General features: G+C 44.2%; 1 protein-coding gene across 2 annotated transcripts in view; it reads right to left on the reverse strand.

The window, feature by feature from the left end:
- Positions 1-14,477, reverse strand: part of GCKR (glucokinase regulator) — a 69,208-nt gene that overhangs the window by 39,013 nt on the left and 15,718 nt on the right. For both annotated transcript variants that reach the window (XM_089659711.1, XM_089659710.1), the window contains exons 6-13: positions 13,330-13,403; positions 13,124-13,190; positions 10,380-10,433; positions 10,139-10,233; positions 9,959-10,064; positions 9,683-9,798; positions 7,467-7,565; positions 3,797-3,894 (exon numbers count right to left, since the gene is read on the reverse strand). In XM_089659711.1, coding sequence (XP_089515837.1) covers positions 3,797-3,894; positions 7,467-7,565; positions 9,683-9,798; positions 9,959-10,064; positions 10,139-10,233; positions 10,380-10,433; positions 13,124-13,190; positions 13,330-13,403 — 709 coding nt within the window. The remainder of the gene's footprint in view (positions 1-3,796; positions 3,895-7,466; positions 7,566-9,682; positions 9,799-9,958; positions 10,065-10,138; positions 10,234-10,379; positions 10,434-13,123; positions 13,191-13,329; positions 13,404-14,477) is intronic.

The raw sequence follows: 14,477 nt of genomic DNA on the forward strand, positions 1-14,477 counted from the left end.
TTCTATGCCAAAGCTTTCCAGGCATTAGTTAAATGCTGGAATAAGTGTATAAATGTAGCAGGGGAGTATGTTGAAAAGTAAATGCACTTTTCCTCTCCTTGAAATTTGTTATTTTATTATATAAACTCAAAGGTCCCAGTTTGACTTGAAAGCCCCTCATAGTAATATCTGTATCTCCCACCTTTTTTTGTTTTAATAAATGGTCTCCCAGTTCCATCAAAAAAGAGCCCATTGTGTGGTACTCTGCAGAGTTAGACCTACATCTGTCCAATCAGCAAAGTTGATGAGGAGAGCAAAGGTAGCTGATTGGAGAGCAGTAGGTCTGATGCAGCAGGGGGCGTGTTACACAGAGTGCACAGGGTTAACAGCTCCAATCTCCATAACCCTAGCTCTAACCCTAACTTTAACCCCCTAACCTCAATTCTAACCCTTACTCTACTCTAACCCTTAATCCTAACTCTAATCCTAACCCTATCATCCTAATCCCCAAAAACTAACCCTAAACCTAACCCTAACCTAACTCTTACTCTAACCCTAACTCCCTAACCATTATTATAACCCGAACTCTAATCCTGATTCTATCATCCTAATCCCCAAAAACTAATCTTAACCTAACTCTTACTCTAACCCTAACCGCAAAACTAACCCTATCATCCTAATCCCCTAAAACTAACCCTAACCTTACTCTTACTCTAACCCTAACTCCCTGACCATTATTATAACCCGAACTCTAATCCTGACCCTATCATCCAAATCCTCAAAAACTAACCCTAAACCTAACCCTAACCTAACTCTTACTCTAACCCTAACCTAACTGTTACTCTGACCCTAACCATTATTATAATCCTAACCGCAAAACTAACCCTATCATCCTAAATCCCCTAAAACTAACCCTAACCCTAACCTAACTCTTACTCTAACTTCCTAACCATTATTATAATACTAACTTTAATCCTAACTCCCTAACCCTAATTCTAACCGTAACTCCCTAACCCTAATTCTAGACCCAACTCCCTAACGCTAATTCTAACCGTAACTCTCTAACCCTAATTCTAACCCTAACTCCCTAAATCTAACACTAACCCTAACTCCCTAACCATTATTATAATCCTAACTCTAATCCTAACCCTACCATCCTAATCCCCTAAAACTAACCCTAACACCCTAATCCTAATTCTAATCCTAACTCCTTAACCCTAATTCTAACCCTAACTCCCTAATCCTAATTCTAGACTTAACTCCCTAACCCTAAACCTAACTCTTAACCTAACCCTAATTCTAACCCTAGCTCTAAACCTTAGCCATAGCCCCCTAACCCCAACTCTAATCCTAACCCTATAACCCTAATCTCCTAAAGCTAACCCTAACTCCCTAACCCTAATTCTAACCCTAACTCCCTAATCCTAATTCTAGACTTAACTCCCTAACCCTAAACCTAACTCTTAACCTAACCCTAATTCTAACCCTAGCTCTAAACCTTAGCCATAGCCCCCTAACCCCAACTCTAATCCTAACCCTATAACCCTAATCTCCTAAAGCTAACCCTAACTCCCTAACCCTAATTCTAACCCTAACTCCCTAATCCTAATTCTAGACTTAACTCCCTAAACCTAACTCTTAACCTAACTCTAATTCTAACCCTAGCTCTAAACCTTAGCCATAGCCCCCTAACCCCAACTCTTATCCTAACCCTATAACCCTAATCTCCTAAAGCTAACCCTAACTCACTAACCCTAATTCTAACCCTAACTCCCTAACACTAAACCTAACTCTTAACCTAACCCTACCTCCTTAACCCTTATTCTAACACTAGCTCTAATCCCAATCCTAATCCTAACCCTATAACCTTAATTCTCTAAAACTAACCCTAACTCTCTAACCAGAATTCTTACCCCAACCCCAATCATTATCTCCAACTCTAAACTTAAACCTGACCCTAATTCTCTAACCCTAATTCTAAACCATAACCCTAACCCCCACCCCAGCTATAACCCTAACAGTAATATTAACTACCTAAACCAAATTCCAACCATAACTCCAACCCTAACCCCTAACCGCAAAACTAATCTTAATTCAAACTCCAAATGCTAATCCACTAATACCCAAACCCTAACTCCCAACCCTAATTCTAACCCTAACTCTAATCCTAATCATAACTCCTTAACCCTTATTATCATCCTAACTCCCTAATCCTAATTCTAATCCTAACCCTAACCTTAACTCACCCTAATTCTAATCCTAACTCTAAACCTAGTCATAACCCCCTAACCCCAATTTTAACCCTAATTCCCTAACCATTATTCTAACCCTAACTTTAATCCTAGCAGTATAATCTTAATCCCCTAAAACTAACCCTAACTCCCTAACCCAAATTCTTACCCTAACTCCAACCTCAATCCTTAACTCCAATTCTAACCCTAAACCTGACCCTAATTCCCTAACCATAATTCCCAACTCTAACCCTAACACTAATATTAACTACCCAAACCAAATTCCAACCCTAACCCCTAACTACAAAACTAACCCTAATTCAAACTCCAAATCCTAATCCCCTAACTCTAACACCCAACCCTAATTCTAACCCTAACTCTAATCCTAACCCTTATTCTAACTCTAACCCTAATTCCCTAATCCTAATTCTAAACCTAACTCTAACCCTAACCTTAATTTATTAACCCTAATTTTGATCCTAACTCTGACCCTAACACTAAATCTAACTCTTAACCTAACCCTACCCCTTAACCATAATTCTAATCCTAGCTCTAAACCCTAGTTATAGCCCCCTAACCCTAATTTTAAACTTAACTCCTTAACTCTAATTATAACCCTAACTCTAGCCTAAATATATCCCTATAACTTTTATCCCCTAAAACTGACCCTAACTCCCCAACCCTAACCCTATAATCCTAATCCCCGAAAACTAACCCTTGACCCAAATTGTAACCCTTAACCCCAACTCTAACCCTAAAATAGCTTGATTCCCTAACCCTAATGCTAACCTTAACTCTTAGACTAACCTCCTAGCTCCAGCTCTAACCCTAATTCTAACTCCAACTATACCCGTAACTCCCACTAACACTAACCTGAATTCCCCAACCTTAACTCCTACCCTAACCCCTAACACTAACCTGAATTTCCCAACCCGATATCTAACCTTAACTGCTACCCTAACCCCTAACACTAACCTGAATTCCTAACCTGATATCCAACCTTATCTCCTACCTTAACCCCTAACACTAACCTGAATTCCCCAACCCGATATCTAACCTTATGTCTGACCCTAATCCCTAACAGTAACCTGGATTCCTCAAGCCGATATCTAACCTTATCTCCTAACCTAACCCCTAACACTAACCTGGATTCTTTAAGCAGATATCTAACCTTATCTCTTACCCTAACCCCTAACACTAACCTGGAATCCCCAAACTGATATCCAACCTTATCTCCTAACCTAACCCCTAACATTAACCTGGATTCCTCAAGCAGATATCTAACCTTATTTCCTACCCTAAACCCTAACACTAACCTGGAATCCCCAACCTGATAGCTAACCTTATCTCCTAACCTAACCTCTAACACTAACCTGGATTCCTCAAGCCGATATCTAACCTTATCTCTTGCCGTAACCCCTAACCATAAAGCTAACCCAGGTCATGGTAAAGTTAGTTCCGAATAAGCCGTCCTGTAGCAGAAGTGTAAGAATGTCTCTGCTCTATTGGGGGAGGGGGACTGGTTAGGACATAGAACTGGTTGATCACAGAGAAGGACTAGAAGAGGGGAAAGTGAAAGACTGTACCTGCATGATAGGCCGGCACGCACTCCGCCGCCTCCATCATCGCCATCATTCCCAGGGTCCCCCAGCCCAGAACGTAGAGGTGGCCCTTCTTCTGTAGGCTGCCAACAGGGAGAGAGCAATGGGTCAGAACTGATCTATATGGAGGTGGATTTGCCCATTACATATGTAGTGTCTGCTCCCTGCATAGTAGCGGTGTATAGTGACTGCGCTTTACAGCTCCTCAACACTAACAGTTTTCAATCAATCTGCGCACACCAATGGACTTAAAGTAGACCTGGTTATCAGATATGTCCTACCATTTTGGGTGCAGCATGCTGAGTAATGTATCAGTACAACCCTTCCAGGTTTGTCTTGACAATGCCTTCATCTATGTTTCCCTCCAGAAGGGCAGTCCCATCTTTGTTCAGGCATCATCCAGGGTCACCATCTACTTCCTGGACTGAGATGCCAGCTCAGAGATAACACCATCAGGGTACTTGTGCAGTTCTTTGCTGTGTTCACAAATGTCTGACATAGATCAGCCCCCTGCTGCAGCCTCTCATCTTCTGACTTGCTACAAAATTACAACGTACAGTCTGAAAACTGGGGGAGAGTTGACTGAGGAAATGCTTCCTCCTTCCTGAAGCAGACAGATAACACCATCTGAGACTAGGCAAAGTCACTGGGGGGAGACTGATGCAGGCCATAGATGGGGAGAAAAAACGGCAGATTTTTCTTTTAAAAAACGAAAATTCGGTTGCTCAAGCGGCCGACGTTACCATCAATGGTAAAAAAAATCGGCCGATTTTCATCCCTTCTACAGCTGGCAAAAAATGTCCCTGCAGAGAGCTCCGCTATTTCTGACAGTTCTGACAGTTCCTTCACATTTACAGCGGTTGAAACATTGTATCTATTTGTTTCCATTTAGGATACAGATGTTTTTATTCGGAAACAAATAGATACAATGTTTCAACCGCTGTAAATGTGAAGGAACTGTCAGAGAACTGTCAGATATAGCGGAGCTCTCAGCAGAGATACTTTTTGCTGGACTCAAATTCTTCTTATTTTCATCCTACTTCTTCTTCTTCTTCATCCTCATCCTCTTCTTCTTCTTCTTCATCCTCATCCTCTTCTTCTTCTTCATCCTCATCCTCTTCTTCTTCTTCTTCATCCTCTTCTTCATCCTCATCCTCTTCTTCTTCTTCTTCTTCTTCCTCATCCTCTTCTTCTTCTTCATCCTCATCCTCTTCTTCTTCATCATCCTCATCCTCTTCTTCTTCATCATCCTCCTCCTCCTCTTCTTCTTCTTCATCCTCCTCCTCCTCCTCTTCTTCCTCATCCTCATCCTCTTCTTCTTCTTCTTCTTCTTCTTCATCATCCTCATCTTCTTCTTCTTCTTCATCCTCCTCCTCTTCTTCTTCATCATCCTCATCCTCTTCTTCTTCATCCTCCTCCTCCTCTTCTTCTTCTTCTTCATCCTCCTCCTCCTCCTCTTCTTCCTCATCCTCATCTTCTTCTTCTTCATCATCATCCTCATCCTCTTCTTCTTCATCCTCATCCTCATCCTCTTCTTCTTCTTCTTCATCCTCATCCTCTTCTTCTTCTTCTTCATCCTCTTCTTCTTCTTCTTCTTCTTCTTCTTCATCCTCATCCTCTTCTTCTTCATCATCATCCTCATCCTCTTCTTCATCCTCATCTTCTTCTTCTTCATCATCCTCATCCTCTTCTTCTTCTTCTTCTGCATCCTCATCCTATTCTTCTTCATCCTCATCCTCTTCTTCATCCTCATCCTCTTCTTCTTCATCCTCATCCTCTTCTTCTTCATCCTCATCCTCTTCTTCATCCTCATCCTCTTCTTCTTCATCCTCATCCTCTTCCTCTTCTTCTTCTTCTTCTTCATCCTCTTCCTCTTCTTCTTTTTCTTCTTTTTGTCTTCCTCTTGCAGGTCACTGCTCATGCGCAGATTTTTTATCGGTAAAAAATCGGCCGATTTGCCCACTAATTGCCGCGAAAATCGGCCGATCGGCAAAATCGGCCGATTTTTTTCCAACTTTACCGAAAAAAAAAACCGGCCAAAATACCGAAAAACGGCCGACCAAATCGCCCACTAACGATCCGAAAATCGGCCGATTTTATTTTCGGCCGAAAAATCGGCCGATTTTCGACCCATCTATGGCCTGCATTATGCCGATTTTCGGATCGTTAGTGGGCGATTTGGTCGGCCGTTTTTCGGTATTTTGGCCGTTTTTGTTTTTCGGTAAAGTTGGAAAAAAAATCGGCCGATTTTGCCGATCGGCCGATTTTCGCGGCAATTAGTGGGCATTAGCATTGATGGTAACGTCGGCCACTTGAACAACCGATTTTTCGTTTTTTAAAAGAAAAATCTGCAGTTTTTCTCCCCATCTATGGCCTGCATAATGCATAGATGGGGAGAAAAACTGCAGATTTTTCTTTTAAAAAACGAAAAATCGGTTGTTCAAGTGGCCGACGTTACCATCAATGTTAAAAAAAATCGGCCGATTTTCTACCCGTCTAGAGCCGGCAAAAAGTGTCCCTGCAGAGAGCTCTGCTATTTCTTTGACAGTTCTCTGACAGTTCCTTGACATTTATAGAAGTTGCAACAATGTATCTATTTGTTTCCATTTAGGATACAGATGTTTTTATTCGGAAACAAATAGATACAATGTTTCAACCGCTGTAAATGTCAAGGAACTGTCAGAGAACTGTCAGAAATAGCGGAGCTCTCTGCAGAGACACTTTTTGCTGGACTGGAATTCTTCTTATTTTCATCCTACTTCTTCTTCTTCTTCTTCTTCTTCTTCTTCTTCATCCTCATCCTCTTCTTCTTCATCCTCATCCTCTTCTTCTTCTTCATCCTCTTCCTCTTCTTCTTCATCCTCATCCTCTTCTTCATCCTCATCCTCTTCTTCTTCTTCTTCATCCTCATCCTCTTCTTCATCCTCATCCTCTTCTTCTTCATCATCCTCATCCTCTTCTTCTTCTTCTTCTTCTTCTTCTTCTTCTGCATCCTCATCCTATTCTTCTTCATCCTCATCCTCTTCTTCATCCTCATCCTCTTCTTCTTCTTCTTCATCCTCATCCTCTTCTTCTTCATCATCCTCATCCTCATCCTCTTCTTCTTCATCCTCTTCTTCTTCCTCTTCTTCTTCTTCATCCTCTTCTTCATCATCTTCACCTTCTTCTTTTTCTTCTTTTTGTCTTCCTCTTGCAGGTCACTGCTCATGCGCAGATTTTTTATCGGTAAAAAATCGGCCGATTTGCCCACTAATTGCCGCGAAAATCGGCCGATCGGCAAAATCGGCCGATTTTTTCTCCAACTTTACCGAAAAAAAAAACGGCCAAAATACCGAAAAACGGCCGACCAAATCGCCCACTAACGATCCGAAAATCGGCCGATTTTATTTTCGGCCGAAAAATCGGCCGATTTTCGACCCATCTATTAGGAAATGCTTCCTCCTGCCTGAAGCAGATTGATGATATTATTTGAGCCTAGTCAAAATGGGATCATTGGTCTGTCATACAGCCACGAGCTCTGTTACCATCTTGTGGCCACCTATAGGAAATGCACATTTTAGGATATCATTGCTCTGTGTTTGAACAGAAAGCTTCACCTGAGCTCTGCTGCCATCGCATGGCCACATGTATGAATTGCGAGGTGTCGGGTACGAACCTGGTGGCTGACTGCTTGAGCAATGCAGCAATTTTCTTGCTGTGGGCATAGGTCACCTTGTGTGCCCTCTCATACGTCCGCAGGATTTCCAACAAGCACCTGAGAAGGAAACACACAGAAAAGATTTAATCCTGGTCCACCCCAGAGGCTGTCTTCGAAGAGCTTGTATAGGTCATGCGTTTCCTCTAATAGTAGTTGAATAAAAGCCTTTTGTCTGCACCTCTCTGATTTAGTTTCACTTTGTGTTCTGACTAAGCTTAGCCATGCTTAATGCCATCCTTCCTGTCCAACAGTGGTTTCTGAGGGATGACCATTCTATGTGTCCCTGACAACCTTAGAGCAATCCCTTTCCTCCTCTATACTCTAAGGGCTCACAAGTAGTAACCCCCAGCTCTGCTGATCCCCCACTCAGTAGTAACCCCCAGCTCTGCTGATCCCCCACTCAGTAGTAACCCCCAGCTCTGCTGATCCCCCACTCAGTAGTAACCCCCAGCTCTGCTGATCCCCCACTCAGTAGTAACCGCCGGCTCAGCTAATCCCATGCTAAGTAGTAACCCCTAGCTCTTCTGATTCCCCACTCAGTAGTAACTCCCCAGATCAGCTTATCTCCTGCTCAGTAGTAACCCCCAGCTTTGCTTATCCCCCACTCAGTAGTAACTCCCAGCTTTGCTTATCCCCCACTCAGTAGTAACCCCAGCTTTACAGCTTTACTGATCCCCTGCTCAGTAGTAACCCCGAGCTCTGCTGAACTCCCACTTAGTAGTGCCCTCTGCTTTGCTGACCCCCGCTCAGTAGTAACCCCTAGATCTTCTGATCCCCTGCTCGGTAGTAACCCCCAGATCAGCTGATCTCCTGATCAGTAGTAACCCCCAGCTTTGCATATCCCCCACACAGTAGTAACCCCCAGCTCTACTGAACCCCCACTCAGTAGTACCCTCAGCTTTGCTGATCCCCCGCTCAATAGTAACCCCTAGCTTTTCTGATCCCCTGCTCAGTAGTAACCCCCCAGATCAGTTGATCTTCCACTCAGTAGTAACCCCCTGCTCTGCTGATTCCTCGTTCATTTGTAACCCTTAGCTTTGCTGATCCCCTGCTCAGTAGTAACCCCCAGCCTTGCTGATGCCCTACTGGTAGTAACCCCCAGCTCTGCTGATCCCCACTCAGTAGTAACCCACATAGGGGTGGACTGACAATTCATGGGGCCCCCGGGCAATAGGGGATCATGGGGCCCCTGTGTCCTTGCCCAAACTCAAAAAAAGCCTATGAAAAAGGTACCAGGGGCATCTCATGGGTTCCTCTACTGACTGTGGGCCCTCGGGCAGTGCCCGAGTTTCCAAATGGTCAGTCCGCCCCTGAACCCACAGCTTTCCTGATCCTCTGTTTGGTAGTAACCACCAGCTTTGCTGATCTCCTGCTCAGTAGTAACCCCCAGCCCTGCTGATGCCCTACTCTGTAGTACCCCCAGCTTTGCCAATCCCCTGCTCAGTAGTAACCCCCAGCTCTGCTGACCCCCACTCAGTAGTACCCTCAGCTTTGCTGATCCCTCATTCAGTAGTAACCCCTAGTTCTTCTGATCCCCTACTCAGTAGCAGCTCCTCAGATCAGCTAAACTCCTGCTCAGTAGTAACCCCCAGCTTTGCTAATCCCCTGCTAAGTAGAATCCCCCAGCTCTGCTGATCCACCGCTCAGTAGTAACTCCTAACTCTGCTGATTCCCCACTCAGTAGTAAGCCCCAGTTTTGCTTATCCCCATTCAGTTGTAACCCCCGGCTCTGCTGACCCCCACACAGTAGTAACCCCAGCTCTGCTGATCGCCCACTCAGTAGTAACCCCCTGCTCTGCTGACCCCTCACAGTAGTAACCCCCAGGTCTGTTGATCCTCTGGTTTGCTGATCCTCCTCTCTGGTTCCAGATCACCTCCCACTATATTGCTCCCACGCTGCACACCACAATTGAAAATGCTAGTTTTTCCTGCTTCAGTCTGCCAGCTCTGCTGATCCTCCACCTTGCTTTTTAAAAAAGCAAGTGCAATGCCAAATTTTGAAGCAAATGTAAACGAGCCCTAAAAACTAATACAACCAGCACTGATGATGGGAACCCCTCCCACTGGTTAAACATCTCTTCCTCTGTGGTACTTTTATACTCATCTATCACCTGAGCTTCCAGCATGATTGGCTGGTACAAGATGTTGGGTAGATTCAGCCTGTGGTCACATACTTCTCAGTCACCTCCACGTTGGAACTGGCTTTGTGGGCCACCAGGAACAGCGTCTCCAGCAGGATCTTTGTAGCACTGCCACCTTTCATACGCGAGGAGCCACAAATGCCCTCGGGCTGTAATGAGAATGAAAAGTGGTTTTTGCTTGATATTCACAGTGAGTGGTCACTCTACAGAATTAAAACAACATGCCAAAATGCCAAGGCCTAACTGGGCCCTGAAAAACAATCTTTAGTCTCTTCAGGGACTTTCCAAGAATGAACATTTCAGACTTACCCCAATGGCTGGGTTGAGTACAAAGCCCCTCTGTGTGTCATGGAGGCTCTGCATCCGCTCAGCCACTTGCCGGAAGGTGGAGGTCCATCCTTCGATTCTCTCATTCCTGGAAGGTAACATGAGAGGTCAGCCTTCCTTCTCTGCCAGGGAGACCAAGATCTGCCTCCTTCCACAACCTACCTGGCTGTACCCACAGGATTAAACCCTACCAGAACTGGCAGGAAGACATCCAGGTTCTTCATACAGAAGTCCAACTGACCAGCAATGAATGGAGCCTATACAAAATACAAAGTCAATGGACTTGTTGCTAATATTGATATAGCACCAACATCTTCCATAGCATTGTTCAAAGTGTGCTCACCCAGTGAATGTAACTAAAGAATGATATTTGTGATTGGTGATTGGGGTAGTCAGTACTTACTGATAAGCTGCAGGAGATGCCCAGGTAGATGACCTTCTTCTTCCCAGCACACACCTGGAATGGCAAACACCAACATATGAAGTAATAGCCTTGGTGGAGGAGAAAGGACCAACAGGACAGACAGGAGAGATCAATGAGCTCTTTGACACACATTGGATCATGTGATTATGGGAAAGGACTGGGGTTCTGCCATAGCATTGGCCACAGATACACAGATGTTTTCATATAAAAGTCCAACTGGCCAACAATTTATGAGGCCTGTATGGCTTCTCTGATGGAGGAGGAAGGACCGACAGACAACATAGGTCACTGAGCTCTGACATTAATTATTTTTGTCTGCCATTGTTGAGTTGTCTCCAGTAGCTAATGCAAGTTATTAATATCTATCTGTTTTAGTCAATCACTGAGGGTTTTATTTTCATGGTGTGGTTAAGGGGAAAGGATAAATATTCTGAGCAACCTTCTGGAAAGCTCCTTCCTGGGTTTCTGCTTGGCGAGGATGCCACTGCAATGAGTTTTTTTCTTTTTGCATCCTGAGCCTGTGCCAAAATCAAAGATATCTACATCAGCCTAAGCTAAGGCTTCAAGAACCCAAGTTATTTTGATGGGGGATAGCTACCATTAGGTAGAATTTCTATAAGAAACAAGAAGATGGCTACCTGGAGGGAGCATCTTCAGAGAATCTGGAACAAGAAGGTAGATACTTGGGAGCATCTTTTAGAAACTAGAACAAGAAGATGACTGCCTGGAGGGAGCACCTTCAGAAAAACTAGAACAAGAAGGTAGATACTTGGGTGCATCTTTGGAGAATCTATAACAAGAAGGTGGATACTTGTGAGCATCTTCGAGAAACTAGAGCAAGAAGGTAGTTTCCCAGTGAGAGCATCTTCAGAGAAACTAGGATAGGTGGCTTCCTGGCTGGAGCATCTTCAGAGATTCTAGGAGAGGAAGGTGGCTATTCAGAGTGAGCTTCTTCAGAAAAACTAGAACAAAAACGTAGATACTTGGGAGCATCTTCAGAGAGTCTAAAACAAGAAGGTGGATACTTGGGAGCATCTTCAGAGAATCTAGAACAAGAAGGTGGATACTTGGGAGCATCTTCGAGAAACTAGAACAAAAAGAAAGCTTACCATTGGGAGCATCTTCAGAGAAACTAGGATAGGTGGTGTAACGGAAGCACAGGCAGGACAGAGCACAGCGTTCCAGGGACAACCAGCGATCAGCAGACAGCAGCAGCTCCCAGGGCACTCAGCAGCAGACAGCTTCCAGGGACACACGGCCACGGACAGTGTGCAGGGTCCCTCAGCAGCACCTCCCAGGGCACTCAGCAGAAGACAGCTTCCAGGGACACGCAGCCACGGACAGTGTGCAGGGTCCCTCAGCAGCAGCTCCCAGGGCACTCAGCAGCAGACAGGGTGCAAGGGTGCCCAGTAGACAGGCTTACAGGCTTACAGGCTGGCAGGGTCTCAGCTGTGGGGTCTGACCTTTGAGGGGAAGGCTCATGCAGAGCTGTGGAAACTCCCAACCCTGGGGTATTGCAGAGGGCTACAGTCCTGACCTTTTGGGGGTCTGCAGAGTGCACAGGGGGGATGGCTGGGGAGGCTCGGTCCCCCTCACCCGAGCCTCCCAGCATCTTTCTGGGAGCAAGATGATTCCAGCAGCATGGACAGGAACAAAAAAAGAAGGTCTGCTTCCTGTGTGGGTCTCTTGAAGATCATGTGGGACGCGGCTAGGTTGCCTCGGCAACGGCCGGCCCAGCCCTGTCCATGGAAGCCCCACAGGCCTTGGAATATACAAGGGGGAGGGGAGGGGTGGAGGGATATGGCAGGGGATGGGAGAGGCCCTGCAGTCCGTGACAGGTGGCTTCCTGGCTGCAGCATCTTCAGAGATTCTAGGAGAGAAAGGTGGGTACCCAGATGGATCATCTTCAGAAAAACTAGAACAAGAAGGTAGATACTTGGAAGCATCTTTAGAGAATCTAGAACAAGAAGGCGGATACTTGGGAGCATCTTTGAGAAACTAGAACAAGAAGGTACAGTAGCTTCACATTGGAAGCATCTTTAGAGAAACTAGGATAGGTGGCTTCCTGGCTGGAGCATCTTTAGAGATTCTAGAATAAGAAAGTGACTACCTTTTTGGATCATCTTTAGAGGAGTCTGCTATGCTGAAGAGAGTCCAGAAGAGCTTAAAAGAAGTGGCTGTTGGATGGACATTGCATGCAGACCTCATTACTCAACATTTAGGGTACCTGTATCTGCTCACACAGGGTCAAAGGGCCAACCACTATTAAAAGATTGCTACAGACCATGACATCGTTCTCTCATGAAGTCACTTCCACTCATTTTACTGCTAACAAAGGATTAAAGAGCCAAGTATTGTTGGAAGTCCACTTTTATAGGATCTCTATCGATTTTTCTGCAACTGGAAAGCCTGACATTTTTCTGTTTTTTGTATTCAGTGGCCCAAAACCCTCTCTGCAAGAATTCAAAACAAAGGTGAATGACACCAAACCATTTTTTTACTCCATAATAAGCTAAGGACCCACCGTGAGATGGTAAAATGCTACCCTGTTTTGGGTGTCATCCTCTACTGCCCAGATGCGAGGAGTGATAAAGTGAAAAAACTATTCTCTTTAACTTCCATTGGCTGTCTTTACTGAAAATAACAGTTTTTATGGCCAATAACAATCTTTATATCTGAAATAAACCCCAAGTTTCGGGTGCCTTTCAATGGTTGGGGCTTACCCTTTCCAGTTCCTGTGCTCCCAGCAGCGGACTGTCCTCAGGTGCCTCCTGTGCCGCCACGATGGACCTGTGGAGACAATAAGTCACTGAACATCTCCACTGCTGCCAGGACAAAGAGAGAACTGGGCATCACCACCACAATACCCCACCCATGTATCCCTGACAGAGAAAAGGGTGATGACACAATTACGGTGACGCACACTCACCGGTCTCCTCCCGCTATGATGTACGTGTAACACGGCTTCCGGTGCAGACCTTGTAGAAGGTGGTTGAATGAATTCTGTGGAGTTATATTTTTAATTTTTTTTTTTTTAACTTAGCTTTATACAGCTTTGCTTATCAACAAAGGGTTATGGTTAGAAGGTTAAGGTTAGCATTAAAGGGTCATTGTTAGGGTTACCATTGGAATTAGTGTAAGGCTTTGTTTTTTTTTAAAGTTCCAATAATTATTTTTCATTTTAACTATTATTACTCCTTTAGGAAAAGTCTTTCTTTCTTTATATGGATTTATCGACAAAGGGTTTTGAGTATGGTTAGAGTTAGCATTGGTGATAGTGGTATGGTTGGAGTTCGAGTTATGGTTAGTGTTAGGGTTATCTTTAGACATAGTGTTAGGGTTAGTGTTAAGGGTAGAATTACAAAGTTAGGGTTAGTGTTAGGGTTGGTATCAAAGATAATGTTCGGGTTAGGATTAGTAATAGAGTTAGTGTTAGGGTTAGTATTAGTCATAGTATTCGAATTAGTGTTAGAGTGTTAGGATTAGTGTTGTGATTGGAGTTAGAGAGTTAGTGTTAGAATTAGTATTAGAGATAGTGTTAGGGTTAAAGGGTTAGAGATTATGTTAGGGTTAGAGGGTCAAGATTAGTGTTAGCATTAGAGATAGAGTTAGGGTTAAAGGGCTAGAGATTGTGTTAGTGTTAGGGTTAGAGGTTCAAGATTAGTGTTAGCATTAGAGATAGAGTCGGCGTTATGGTTAGAGTTAAAGGGTTAGAGATTGTGTTAGTGTTAGGGTTAGAGGTTCAAGATTAGTGTTAGCATTAGAGATAGAGTCGGCGTTATGGTTAGAGTTAAAGGGTTAGAGATTGTGTTAGTGTTAGGGTTAGAGGTTCAAGATTAGTGTTAGCATTAGAGATAGAGTCGGCATTATGGTTAGAGTTAAAGGGCTAGAGATTGTGTTAGTGTTAGGGTTAGAGGTTCAAGATTAGTGTTAGCATTAGAGATAGAGTCGGCGTTATGGTTAGAGTTAAAGGGTTAGAGACTGTGTTAGTGTTAGGGTTAGAGGATCAAGATTAGTGTTAGCATTAGAGATAGAGTTCAAGTTCGAGTTATGGTTAGAGTTAAAGGGACAGAGATT

The sequence above is a fragment of the Staurois parvus genome, unplaced genomic scaffold (genome assembly GCF_062004578.1).
Source record: "Staurois parvus isolate SC_StPar_1 unplaced genomic scaffold, SC_StPar_1.0 ptg001181l, whole genome shotgun sequence".
NCBI classification, from domain to species: Eukaryota; Metazoa; Chordata; class Amphibia; order Anura; family Ranidae; genus Staurois; species Staurois parvus.